Source organism: Purpureocillium lilacinum (genome assembly GCF_023168085.1).
Source record: "Purpureocillium lilacinum CBS 284.36 DNA, scaffold_6, whole genome shotgun sequence".
NCBI classification, from domain to species: domain Eukaryota; kingdom Fungi; phylum Ascomycota; class Sordariomycetes; order Hypocreales; family Ophiocordycipitaceae; genus Purpureocillium; species Purpureocillium lilacinum.
Window position 1 is genome coordinate 1,873,437 of NW_027072116.1, and position 13,588 is coordinate 1,887,024.

At 58.7% G+C, this 13,588-nt stretch overlaps 1 protein-coding gene across 1 annotated transcript; it reads right to left on the reverse strand.

The window, feature by feature from the left end:
- Window positions 1-3,748: 3,748 nt before the first annotated feature.
- On the reverse strand, window positions 3,749-5,731 carry PLICBS_008482 (uncharacterized protein; the record flags this gene model as incomplete). Its single annotated transcript, XM_018323996.2, has 1 exon — window positions 3,749-5,731. One exon carries the CDS (start codon window positions 5,729-5,731, stop codon window positions 3,749-3,751), a length of 1,983 nt encoding a protein of 660 aa, XP_018177175.1.
- Window positions 5,732-13,588: the final 7,857 nt, after the last annotated feature.

Here is a 13,588-nt window from a genome sequence, read left to right on the forward strand (position 1 = left end):
CAAAAACGGAACCCGCACCAAGGGAGACACTGTGGAGGGGGATCCCTTGCCGAGTGATGCATCACGGGGGCAAGAAACCGGACATGAGGCCTGGTAGTGGCATCTCGATAACACAAACCAGCCACGTACGCGGACGGACGCATGTACGAGCGGAAGGGCTCCACGCGGAGAGAGAGAGAGTCTCCGCGAACGGAGAGTCACAGACGGAGAGGAGCCAAGAAGGGGACCCTCACAAAGGCAGAAACTACGGAAAGAGTTCTCATGCCGGGCAATGCGTCACGGCGGCGAGAGGTCACGGAGCTCCGCTTCACGGTGAGACTTCACAGAGAAACCTCACGGACAAAGATGCCACGAAAAAGAGACACCTAATAAATGTCGTCATGCCCTCATGCCGGTCCACGGAAGCACCACGGCCCGCCATCCCCGCACGCGCCTATGCGTGCGTCCCATGGTCAAAGTTTAAGAGCGGCGTGAGCGGACGCCGCCCGCGCGTTCGCTTAAGCACGAACCCGCACCGAGGGTCCGTTTTGAGAACCCGACGGACCGTTTTATCTTATTTCTGTCAGGGCCCACGCATAGGTGAACCTAAGGCCGGGCAGGGACGAAAGCTAAACAATGTGGACAGCTCAGGGGACCTGGCCATAAATAGGCATCGACGTGACCAGCCCGCCTTAGCTCATGGCACTGCGGCACGGCCCGGACGCATGCAAGCCAAGGACTTGAGCCTCCCGAACCCCCGCCCTTTGCATAGACTTCGCGGCAAGCCTGCCCCTATGAGGTTTCTTCCAGCCTTGTCCCCTTGCCCAAGCAAATCTAGCCATACAATCTACGGCCACAGTCCTATTCGGGTAATAGAGCTCATACGTAGGGCTTCGTGCACGGTCCTCCGCCCTTGAGCGTTGACTTCTAGAACCCCTGCAGTGTTGAAAATCACATGAAAACGTCTCTGCCGCCGCCGCTGCCCTGACTAGTGAGGGATGGGGTGGGATATGCAGTAGACACGTATGGGGGGCGGATAAACGTCAGAGCATGCTCTTGTGTTCAGTCGTCGCAGGGAGCCTGTCTGCGTGAGGTGCCCGGAGAACCACCTTTCAGTGAATTACTTCATTTTGCGATGCAATGGTGTGTACTACATTTGCCGCCGTCGTGGAGAGCTGTCGTGTCGAGGCGATGAGTACGTCCCCGCCGACACTAGGGTCGTCTTGACAACAGAAGTGATGCAAATCGCGTATATCATATTCTCGCCGTCGTGCGGGTTCATCTCGAGCTATATCAGTCCGAGTGGTCTTGGAGGCCTCCCTTGTACCAACCATTGCGGCGTCATCTAAGTTTCTACGCACGTATGTACCCCGGATTTCGCGTATCTCACTACTTGAACTCTACGACCCTGGGCTGTCCAAGATATGCAACCCTACCCGCCCTTCCACCGGGCCCAGCCACGCGGCACCCTGGCCGCCGTTAATGAGAGAGCATTTACTTTGCAGAGTGCGTGCCCCTACGGTGGTGCCGCGTGCTGCGCAGCATGTCCACCTGCATCTTGCATGTGTGCATATGTGTTCATACATGGCGCCAATGTACGAGGACAGGCCAGATGCCGGCCGCCCTGCGGGATCTAGATACTCTCGGCAGCTACGTCGTTGACGCTTGCCACGCTGGCACTTCGTGACTCTCATGCGTTGTTCTCTTGCTTATGGCTGGGGGAAAGAGTGGACGGGCAATATTGCGGGTGACTAGTCATCTTGTGTCCTTCACTCGCGCCATGTAGTTGCAGACACACGTGCTTCTCTTACTCTCAGTCACTGCTCGTTTATCTGTTGCACCACTTCTATACCATTAATACGTCCTGACTTGAGCATCACCAACCTTGAGGCCCTACATCCTTTGTGCTCCACTCATACTATCCCGTGCAGATGCATGCGCTCTTCCTGTCCTCTTCTTCCCCACTCATTGCTCGCCACCATCGCCACTTACACGTTGTTTATAAGTCTGACATTGAACCTCATCAACCTGGCTGCTTTCTCAGTATATTTGGTCTCTTACTCGCGGTGCCAAGTGTAGACACATGTGCACCTCCATCATCCTCCCTCCTCTACCTCAACTCCCAGTCACGGTCCGCCGTCATCACAACTTATACATCGGCTACATAAGTAGTTAACTGCAAGCCTTCCACGAAACATCACTTACACACTAAATGCCAGCCCAGCCACACAAGGTTGGTGACCCCTGACACTAAACTGCACGACCGTTGGGAAAAGCACTAAGCAAGCGTGAAGCCCGCAATGACGCTCGAAATTCTCGAATCTGTAACAGTGGCCATGCTTACACACTGAGAGTTACTTTCTTGTCATCCTGTCGACGTCGTCGTGATTTCCAGTGGTCGATGACAACCCGGAGACATATTCAATGCATTCAACTCATCAACACATGCAGTAAACCCACCAATCCATCGACTCACCAGGTCCTCGACTCACCAAGACGGCAATTTAGTTGTTGTTACCGCCATGCCATTGGGCATATTGGCTATCACACCAACCTCCTCACCAGCATCCAAAAGTAGGTAAACAACACCTGTTGTGTAACTTAATAAAAACAAATCAAGATACAAATAATACAGTATATAAGACCAACAACACAGTCACGCCGCGCTCCCTGAGACGGTCTCATGTAGCACATACCCGGCCAAAGTGAGGCGTGCGTGGAGGAAAAACAAAGCACGCTGGAGGATCCATGAAGAGGGGGGCCGTAACTACATACTTGAAGCAAAAGAGCGTCAATGGTGGCCTGAGCCTTTCCGATGAAGCTCTCGATACTAGCAGTGATGCTTCCGCAGATGTGTACACAACTGCTCAGGTCTGTCTGCCAAGCAATTGCCTCACATGGTGCATTTCCGCTGACGGAATTCAAGCGCGCTGCTAAAGACGGCGTGTTGTAAGCCACGCCGGAAAATCTGCATGAGTCCGCGCTGCTTTGGGCGACAAGCCATGCGTGCTAATTCATTCGCGGCCAGTGACCACGGTCGCAATCACTGATCAATGCCGAAACGCCATAGTAAACATAACGGGATCATCCATCGATGACCCTGGTTTGTGTATGATTGCCTCTTTACTCTCTCTGCTAAGAACCGGGGCCGAAGCCGCCACGCGAGTCTATCGAAATCCCGACCACCTGAAATCTTACAAGAAAAATGCTGGAGTTGCTCTCACCGGGTGCCGGCCCCTGACGTGGGCCCACGCGGTGGCAGGCGGCGTGCCTTGCACTCCGCCGTCATTTTCTTCCATTCCTCAACGCCGACTTGTCGAAAGCGCAAAACATGAAGCAGTATAATAGACTAATCGGTCGGCGAACGCGTCGCAGAGCTGCCTGTGAATCAAATGCTGAAGTGTAATTCGAATGCCGATGCCAAAAGCAAAAAATACAAAAGTCCGGCCGCCTGTTCCGTACCCGGGTCTAATGGCTTGAACTCCTGTAGCGGAAACTCCAATGGGTAAAGCTGTATGATAGACGATATGGCAAATGGTCGAAATATTTGTCGAGCCGGGGGGTTGTGAGAACCCCATGCCGAATTAGTGTGTAGTGTGATATAGTGGCGAACGCAGCTTTGTGTGTAGAGGCGTGTTTGTATGGTGCGGTGCGGTTATGCAGTTTAGCAAGACAGTCTCTCGGACTTGCCATGACTGAGTGTGCGTCGCCATTCTGTTTCGAGTATAAATTTGGGAAGCCGTGGAGACGGACGTTGGGTTGAGTCGCCTCAGATCTGGTTTGGTGCGTCATCGAGAACCATGTCGTCCTGGTCGCCAGAGTATACGAGAGGGGCCCAGACCCTCCAGTGCAGGATACCGAGATGGGCGAGACGGGTTGCCATGTCTTCGATGCCACCCTCCTCCAGGCCGTCACGAGAAGACGTCTCCGTATCGCGGCTTGTCTGCAGCACGCCGCTGTTCTGGATGCGAGCACCCGTGGCGACGGCAAAGAGCGAGACGCCAGAAAGCGCCTTCAACTCCCGTACGCGACCGCTCAGCTCTGCCATGAGTCGTTGGCGGAAGTTGGACTCGACCTCCGCGTAGAGCTCGGACTTGGCTCTGCAGATTGTGTTGACAACCTTCTCTTCGAAGGTGGCGAGCATATCTTGGGGCGCGCTTGTGGACCGGAAGATCTGTACAGCCATGTATGGGGCCATTTCCTGCCAACGCGCATGAGGTCGCGACGTCGGCGTCGCAGTTTGCAAGAGGGCCACGAGGGAGGTGTATAGACTGCGGGCCTTTGCTCGGGCTTCAGTATTCTCCGGAGCGACATACGACGGGAGGACAACCGACGATCGAGGAGACGAAGACGTCGAGCCAGCAGAGCTGAAGACCAAGCTCGAAGGTCGAGAGCTCGACGGAGGCGTGTTGAAGTTGAAGTCGCTTTCAGGGGTTGCGCAGCGGTCAAACTCGTCCATAACCCGCCTAGCGCCCAAGACCTTGTAGTCGAGCGACCCAAGACCCTCGAGCTCCTCGTACATGCGCATGCACACGTCAAGGTTTATGGCGTCCAACACGTCAGATCTCAGCTTCATGATGCGCTCTTCGTCGAACAGGAAGGTGCTCGGCACGCGCTTTTCTGTTGTAGAGGGAAGCAGCAGCCGGGTGAGCCCGTCAAAGAAAACCCCCATGTCGCCGAAGGTTTGGGAAGTGCCCGGCAGGCGATCGCATATCCGCTCGGCGTCCGCGTACCAGAGCCTTGCGCCGGTGACGTCCACCTTGCGCGATTGAATCTTTCGCAAAAAGAACTTTTGTTCAAAGTGAGTCGTATCTTCGATGAGCACTGGTCGCAGGCATCGAATCTGGTGGTTCGCGACGTCCAACTTCATGGCCTCGAGAACGCTCAGGAGGCTGCGCATGCCCGTTACCAGTTCGTCGAGGTCGCCATTGCGGTTTCCGTTGCTCAGTTGCGTATACATGGTGTCGACCCAGTCATCGCGCATGGGAGCGCAGTGTGACTTGAGGACACGAGACAGCCACGATGCCAGTTTCTCCAGGTCGGCAATGCCCTTGTTAAATTGTTGCATCAGCAGCTCCACGTTCAGGCCCTCGTCGAGAAACTGCCGATCGCGCTGAGGTACCAGGGTCTGAATGATTTCCTTGACAGCTTTCAGCAAGGCGGGTAGAGTCCAGTCATTTCGTTCGCCGTGCTTCCGGTCAAAGCTTGGCCGATCCATGATGAATTCGATGAGTTCTTCCTTGAGTGTTTTCCAGAATTGGTTCGCCCTTTCCTGCTTTTTGCGGCCCTTCTCGCCATCCAAGTTCGGTCGGAAATGCAGTTCGGGGTCGAAGTTGATATCATGACGCAGTTTTGGGTTGTGAATGATCTTAGACACGTCAAGCTCACTTAATGTAGAGCGAGTTACAGGCGGTTCCAGGGGAGACGGCTGTGGGGCCGAATGGCGGCGGGACTTCCGGTTTGTGAGGGCCGAAGTAGTCTCTCCCCTTGCATGTTCCGACTCGGAGGCGCTAGTCGAGCCAGACTCTGATGTGCCGGCCGACGCGGGCGACGACGTCCGTACAGGGCCTTCACACCGCCGAGGTGATTCTTGTGATGGTTGCGCGGCTTTGCTGTTTTCCGTCTCGTTCTGAGGTGCGGGTTGCATTTGAACGTCGGTGTCCTTCATGGCCTCACCGTCCCCGTTGGGCACGGGACCAGACGTCGAAAGCGTCCGCGACCTCTCCACCGGCCCTCCATAGCCTTGATCCATGTTTCCGTTCGAATGGGTTCGTCGGGTGGTGCAAAGACCGTCGCCTGTTCAGGCGACGACGCCAATGGTCTCCCAGCAGGTCGACTTCGCGGTGGGGGAAGACGCCAGGCGGCGTCTATGTGAGGCAAAGATCTGGAGATGGTGTTAGTGAGGTCACCAACATTATTCGAGTCCACTGCGAAATTTGTCCACGACGGCCGTGTCAAAAGCCAGCACACAGAGTGATGCGCCGGCAGTCGCTCATTAGAGCAATGCCTGGACCTCCGCGTGGCTGCCCGAGTACGGATCCTCGACACAATTGGCCAAGCGAGTACAAAGCGGCTTGCAATTGGGCATCGACGTAACAAGGGGAGCGGGAATGCGGTTTGCCGTTCTTACATACAATTCCGGTGTGTGAGTGCTGCACCAAACGGCCAAGTATGGGACTTGGGGGGGCGGCGTTTGCTGTAAGTGGCCCCCTTGCACGTCCTCGCTTTGTTGGTGAAGAGATTCGCTGCAAACGGGGGAAACGTCGACCAGCAGGATGATGTGTGGTGTGATCGGCTGCTTGTATGGCCCGACGAGAGTCGAAAACGCTTGCTGAGTGAATCTATCCGGTGCCAATGGCGTGAAGTGACGTGGTCGTGAGGGCGAATGCAAAGGAGCGTGGGTTGCAGCGTCGAGCCGGACTGGGCGTGTATTCGTTCAGCCGAGGTTGCATGCAATGGGTGCAGTGACGAAGGGGGCAAGACGCAATGCAATGAACAATGACAGACGGCAAGAGAAGAGAGAGTAAGAGAGAGAGGCAGTTTAGGAGTCGGTCCGGAAAGAGGGAAAAGAGGCAAGATCTCGAAACGGAAGGGGGAGGGAAGGAATAAAAGAAGGCAGGAGATGCCGGGAGGGCATGGCATGGCTTAATAAAACTGCCCACGGAGGGCGGCGAGAAAAAGGGGACCCAAAGACAAGTCTTTGACCACCACCACCACGACCATCCACTGGGGAAGGAAGGAAGGGGGGGCGCCTGGGACTGGGACTTGCCGCCAGGGACGATGTGCATGACTTGCGAGACGTCCGAGTACTTGGGTAGAGTGACATGGGGTGTTCCATCGGCACGGGGGCGGATGGCATGGGCAGTGGGCAGTGGGCGGCGTGCTAGCGTGGTGGCAGCCGCCACCGTGCCGGCGGCGGATGGAGCAGTTGGGACAGAGGGTGGCATGGTGGGTGTGGCTCGTCCGCACAGAGTCAAGTCCGCTGAAGCCAAAGCGCTGTGTCCGCGGTAGGGGGTCAAGGGAGCGCCAGACGCCTCAGATTGGGTCGGGTACCATTGGGATTGGTACCTCCAGGGGGGGTGCGCTCCCCAAGGTGGTGGTGGTGGTGGTGGTGGTGGAGGCCGTGGTGGGAGGCTTGCTGGACCCGGGCAAGCCAAGGCAAGGTACCATTCCCAGCGTGCAGCGACGGGCGCGACAGTGAGGGAGCGCCTGGTGGGTGGTGGATCGCAGTGGGGGGAGGGGGGCCCCAGCGACCCAGCAGGCGGGTAACCAAACAATTGAGGTGAGATTCATGGCGGGGGCCACCAGTGGACGCGAGGTCTGGTCCCAGCCCGGAGACCCCAAGTACCTCCGACGGCCAACTCCGGCGGGCCGGTACTTCCGTCTCGAGGGACACGGACTGCTGAACTGAGGTGCAGCCATCCATTGACCCATCCAGGCGGTGCACGCCCACTGAGGTGCCTGCCCCTGGGCTACGGGGCATCTCACACCGCGCAGCATGCTGGCCCCCTACCGCCGCCCTCGCGGCCAGAACAGACCACCATCGCCAGTCAGTCAGGCAAGTCACGTCCAGTTCAACCTTTGCGCCGCACCGGAAGTCATGGAGGTCAGCAGGCCGTGAGGCGCAGAAGATGCATACCCAGTCATGCGTGGCCGCCATCGACCGGGCTTAGCCTTTGGGATGTACCTTGTTATATTGGGGCGCTGTCGCCCAGTCCGATTCAGCACAGTCACTTTCCGCGGTCGAGCGTGCGTCATGGCGGTTAGGTCCAGCAACAACTTCAAGGTTCTTTATTGCCTTCCGCCACCTGCTCATATCCAAAACCCGCCCTTTTTCTCTCTTTCCGGCGGCGATCAGAGGCTCTGTGCCGTCAGTGGACGGCCCAAGGCCGGCAGCACGGTCGGCAGCAGCTGAACATGCAAGCGGGACGCCGTGCTTCGCCGGTGCTACTGGACGGCTGGCATCGCTAACCTTGCCTTAGTGAGGATGCGGCTCCAGCAGCACATGGGCCGGATCGCCGGGGCGCGGGCGCTCACTCGTAAGTACGAGGACGACTTGCCTCAGGCGCGCCCGCCCTGGCAATGGGCATGGAAGTTACCTAACGCACGGGGAGCCCTAAGACATGACGAGCGACTGTTGTGGAGGCAGGAGGCAGGCACAGAGAGGGCGCGCATGTGCCGCGGCTGGGCTGGGCTGGGCTGGGCTGGGCCGGACGGCACGAACCAGCCCAGACCACGCCAGGCCAGACCAGAGCAGCTGGAGGGCCGTATGAGGTGTGACTCCCAACCACACGTCTGCCGCCTGGCAAGGTCGGGTGCGACGCGATGCGATGCGATGCGATGCGATGTGCCCGGACAGCCTCTGGCATTGGCTGATGATGTTCGTATGTGCGCGAGTGCGTGTCTGTCCTCTGTCGCGGAGACAGAGAGCAGATTGCAGACTGCATTGCATGTCAGAGACGCAGGCGCATTGTTACAACCCAACACATTCACGCAGAGGCGGCCGGAGCCCAGGACGCCAGCAGGCACGGCGCGTGTGTGAGAGCTGGCCGCCGTGCTGATGCGACTTGCGAGTGCCAGCGCCTTGTGTCTCTGCGCTCTGCCTGCAGCACAGCACACGCATCATACCGGCAATGGCACCACCCCATGCTGGCTCAAATTGCGGCGCGGGCCAGCCAGGCCCGGGGAGGAAAAGGGAGGCCACCACAGAGGGCACCGAGGACACCAAGGGCACCGAGGGCACCACCCACGATGCGCGGGATGTGGTGGGAACCACACGGAACACACCCCTTCGCCCAGTATCCACCAACCAAGGGCCAGGCCAGGGGTGGGCGGTTTTCAGGGACCTGCGGGACGGACGGGGCCACGGCATGGCATGGATCCTACGATGGGCGCCCATTAAAATCCCCTTGCGGGCAGGCCGGTACGCCTATCCGGCTCGATTGATGGGGGACGGGCTCCATCGCGAGCCCCAGCCTCATCCGCGACCGTCGCGACGGGAGCAGTGGCGGGATGGCATGGCATGGCATGGCCGGGGGACATGGCACGACATGGCATGGAGGCGTGCTGCGCGCCTGGCTGGCATGGTGGTGGATGGACATGGTGGACAAGGCTGTTTGAGTGCCTGGCCGACCGACCCTTGCATGTCTCGTCTGCACGACAGGGGCAGCAATGGATGGATGGTCCAGGTGAGTGACTTTGACCGTGTTCAGGTCAACAACTAACGGTGCGGTGCACCAGCTCGCTCCTGCCTGTCCCCCAGCCGAGCGGCTGCCCGAGGTACCTTACCTACCTAACGTACTACTCTACTGCGGTCCGTAGCTCTGGCAAGGTACAGTAAAGGCGTGGTCGATCACAGGGACGACAAGAGACACGGCCCAACGCAATGGCATGACTGAGAGTTCCTAATGTCGGTCATTAATAAGACCGACCCTGCACGACTCGGAGTAGCAGCACACTGTACGGAGTCACTAACATGGCACAGAGACTCGGCGGGTGACGTGCATACGAGCACTGCTACAGCGCGCGCGCGTGCGTGCCCTCGCGGTGCTAATCATCAAGTGTTTATTTGCTGTCATGCCACAGACACGAAGCAAAAGCAAAAAAGAAAATTTAGAAGCCCAGACGCGAGCGAGCGCTCGCCCATTGTCCCATAGTCCCGCCATGAGGGCACCAGGTGACCTCTTCCTTTTTTTTTCCCGCATCCGTCCGTGCAGCGCTACCAAGTTCCTGTCCCTGCAGTGACAATCCAGCGGCACCAACGATGTTCTGCCATTGATTGCGCAGCTGTCCTGGCGGAGGTGGAAGTTGAGGGCCCGCTGTGATGGCGCCGCCGGCCTCGCCAACTAACGGTACCAAGGACAACTGGCATCACACGGTCTGGTTGTTGGGTGTGCCCAGCCTCGCACCAGCCGACAGCATTCATTCGGGCATGCTTATCGCGCCCGGTTGCCTGATGACGCCCGCCAGCGGTCGTCTCGGTGATTGCCCCCCTCGGAGCCGGTCCTGCGACGGGCGGTGCAACCGTGCTGTGCGCAAGGTAGCACCTTCACCACCTCGTGGTTCTGTCACAGCCTGACTCGCACGTCCGAACGCCGCGCCTCAGGTGGGCACGGTTTCGTTCGAGCTTCGGGTGTCAGCGTACTTTTGACACAGGTCTGGTGCGTGTCATGTTGTGCTGTACCCTCCCGCGAGCCCTACGAGGTGGGTTCGTGAGTTTGCTGGCAGCCTCCTAGGTTCGTCCTGTCTGGCCGCATGCAGGGAGGCGAGCCGGAGGCTGGCGGGCTGTATCAAAATCATACCTGCCCCGTGTATTATGTACTTGGTGAGCGTCTCGAGAGCGACGTCAGGGCTGTCATGGTCACGAGGGATCGGACGTGCCAGATGACGGTGGATCACAGGGCTGTCCAGGGCTGCCCTCTGTCACAGAGGATACGGACGAGAGCGCATTCTGGGTACTTCGTACATGCATCGCCACCAACTGGTGCTCACGCACTTGGCTGCTGCCCGCAGCTGCCGTGGCATCCACCCGACTACTACGTAGACGTAGTGTCGTGTGTCGGCCGGGCCCAGCTGCTGCGTGCGTCGCTGAGCATGCATCCTGACTTCGCGCAGCTGGCCATCTGGAGACGTGGCTGAGGCTTCGCCACCACACACACACAAACCCGCCGGTGCCGGGTACTTCGTACTTTGCGGACTGCCACGCCGATTGGAAACAGCCTTTCAAGCGCTGCCCATTGGGTCGTGCCCACCGCCGGTGAGCCAAAATAACGGAAGCTCCGTGGGCCCCTCCTGCCGTCCTGGGTGATCCGACTCGCTGGGACTGGCTGCTTGGCTGAGTGGCCCCCGTGCCTTTACCGAGACCTGTACGAGTACGTACCCCGGTACGTAATCCGGTACGCGTTCCAGCACGTACTCGCAAGTACTCTGCGACGCCTGCTTCGTACCTGCCGACCGCTGATGAGCAGATATACCAGGTTGGCAGGTGCGTTGGAGTGCTTGGTGAATGAGGCGAGGCATTGATCCCGCAAGGCCCCAAGCGATGATGACTGAGCCCGCCGGGGCAATTCACGGCTTCACATCCTTTCAGCTCTCCGTTCAGTCGCTTGCACATTGATGCAACCTCGCCAAGTTTGAACCAGCTTTGGGGGCGCTTCACCTCATGCTGGTCATACGACCTCGCTCACAGGCTACGCAACAAGTCCTCGGCTGTGAGTCGCGGAGACTCGCCGAACGAACCTTGGCGGTCGAATGGTCCAGCGGCTCGACGTCTAACTTACATGTCGTTTGCTCCAGTAACACGGTGAGGCTGCCTCCCGACGTCTCCAGTGACGGAATAGGTCGTAAACGCGACACAACACCAGGGCAAAACCACCCAACCGCATTGTCAACTTCGGATAGAGTGCGAAAGGCGGTCCGGGCTCGGCAGCCGACTCGTCATGTGCAAGCATCCCTGCGGGGTACGATTTTCTTCTTTCTTTACGCTCGACCTTGCCGAGACCTAGTCAGGGCGGTGCCGACTTTGGTGGAGTTGTCACGAGTAATGGGACGGGGGAAGAAGGCGGCAGCCGTCAACCACCAGGAGCCTGGCGCCATGACGGGTGTCAGGTATATCCGTAACAAACGGTCCCAGCAGGAGCTTTGGCTTTCCAGTCCACCGCCATTGGGTTCGCCGTCGCAACGAAGAGCAAATGGAACATCCATTCGCTGTTTCCGGAGCAGGCCAACTGTGCAGCCAGCTGCTGAAACTTGGACTCCGACAGACGGCAACTTTTTCCCTCATGCTTTTTTGACTTTGGCGGTTACGAGCAACTGCTAGCTGGACTACTAGCACCGAGCCCACTACGGAGAGCCGGACCAACTGTGGACGGAGTCGGTTGGGCGGAGCCCCGTCGCCGTCAACTGCGGCGTGTAAGTTCCAATATCTGCAATTACAGGACCGGGGGTCCGGGGCCAGGAATGACGATGTGCCCATGGGTTGCCGCCAACCGCCTGAACGCAGCAGCCTCAACTCGACACTGGGGACACAAACACCTGCTATTATGTACGCACATCCTCAGCTAGCGCATCCTCCCCCTACCTGCTGCCGGCCGCCTACCCACTGGACCACATTCAAGTGCGACCGCTCTTGGACGGCTTCGGCCCCCATGCCTCCCTCACCTTCGAGGGCCCCTGAAGTGGACCGGCTACGGTAGTGTACCGAGAATGGAAACGACACGTTAGGGGACGTTTCAAGACTCTCTTACCCTCCGATGTCTTTACGGACCACTGCAGGGTCTGGTGACTACGCCAGCTGTGTCCCTGCGGATCACTTCCCCTCCGTGTTGGTTAGATATTCCCCCGTCAGATCTAATATTGAAGATGGCACAGGGAGGCGATTAGTCGATTCGAGGCACGGTACCGCAATATTATTAGCGTGGCCAACGCCGGGCGCCCTGGCTGCGCCATGACCGTGCACGACCTCGCGCCGCGCCGGCAAACGAAGGAGGGCGGGAAAAAAACAGATGGCGAGGCGTCAAAGTTATGCGGCCAGAGTGCTGCACCCGCCAAGCCCCGAAACGCACGACCAGCCACGAATTGCCCAGCGGGTTATTACGTGCAGGCGCCCCCTTCGTCGGCGAGTCACCATCGCTGCGACCCGATATAGCCGTGAGAGGTTTTCTGGCACCGCAGGATCGTATCGCCTGGTGAAGGTTGTGTCAAGATCGCCCCGGGCTCTGCAGAAAGTACGGATGTATGACCAAAACGCGGCCGGGGATAACCCCCCACAGCCATTGCTGGCTCTCCCACTCACGTTCACGGCGTTTATGCCGTGGCGTCTCGTTCCTCGCCAGGAGGCAGGCAAACGATGGTCCTTGCGCCGCCAGGTCAAGCGCGGATGCAAGTGACTGGTCCCGGACGACGGCTGCGATGTGCGCCGCCGTGGTCCGAAGCGGAAGTCGGGAAGACCCCCCGGGCTTGTTGCATGACCACCGGTAGGCCGACGGCCTCAACCTCCTCGACGACAAGCGGTAGTGGACCAACGCCAACGGGTCAAAGAGAGACAGGCTGATAGTTCCATCCTGCACGCCAGATACGGGGCAGTATTACGGGGTGCAGTGCTGCATGTCCTGCGCCCGGCACTTTGCAGATGGCTTTGCGACACGAATTTTACGCGCAGGGCGCACCGCCTTTTCTGTATCTGTTGGGCGCCGACAAAGGGTGTTTTGGGGTTGCGTATGCTTTGTCTGTGACAACGTGGTGCCGTTGAAACGGGGTGAAACGATGACGAGCACCTCGCCGGGCTCATCATCAGCGGCGCTCACGCATCCGCCGCAGGTCAACAGGCCCCGACGGCATCATCACCGCGTTCGGTCCTGCAGCCGGGCGTGGGGCCAGGGCGGTTCGGACTTGTCGCCCTTGCGCGGAAGATTGACGCCACAGCGGCGCGTCGGCGCAGCGATCATCATTACACGGAACAGGGACCTCTTGCGACAGCTGCATGTCAAGTCGGACCATTTCAGAGCCGCCGCTCTGTCGTGCATGGAGCGGAGGAACGCCTCATCATCGGAGTGACACGTCTCATCGGCGCTCCACGCAGCACAGCTCACTGCAGCGCCATGAATCTTAC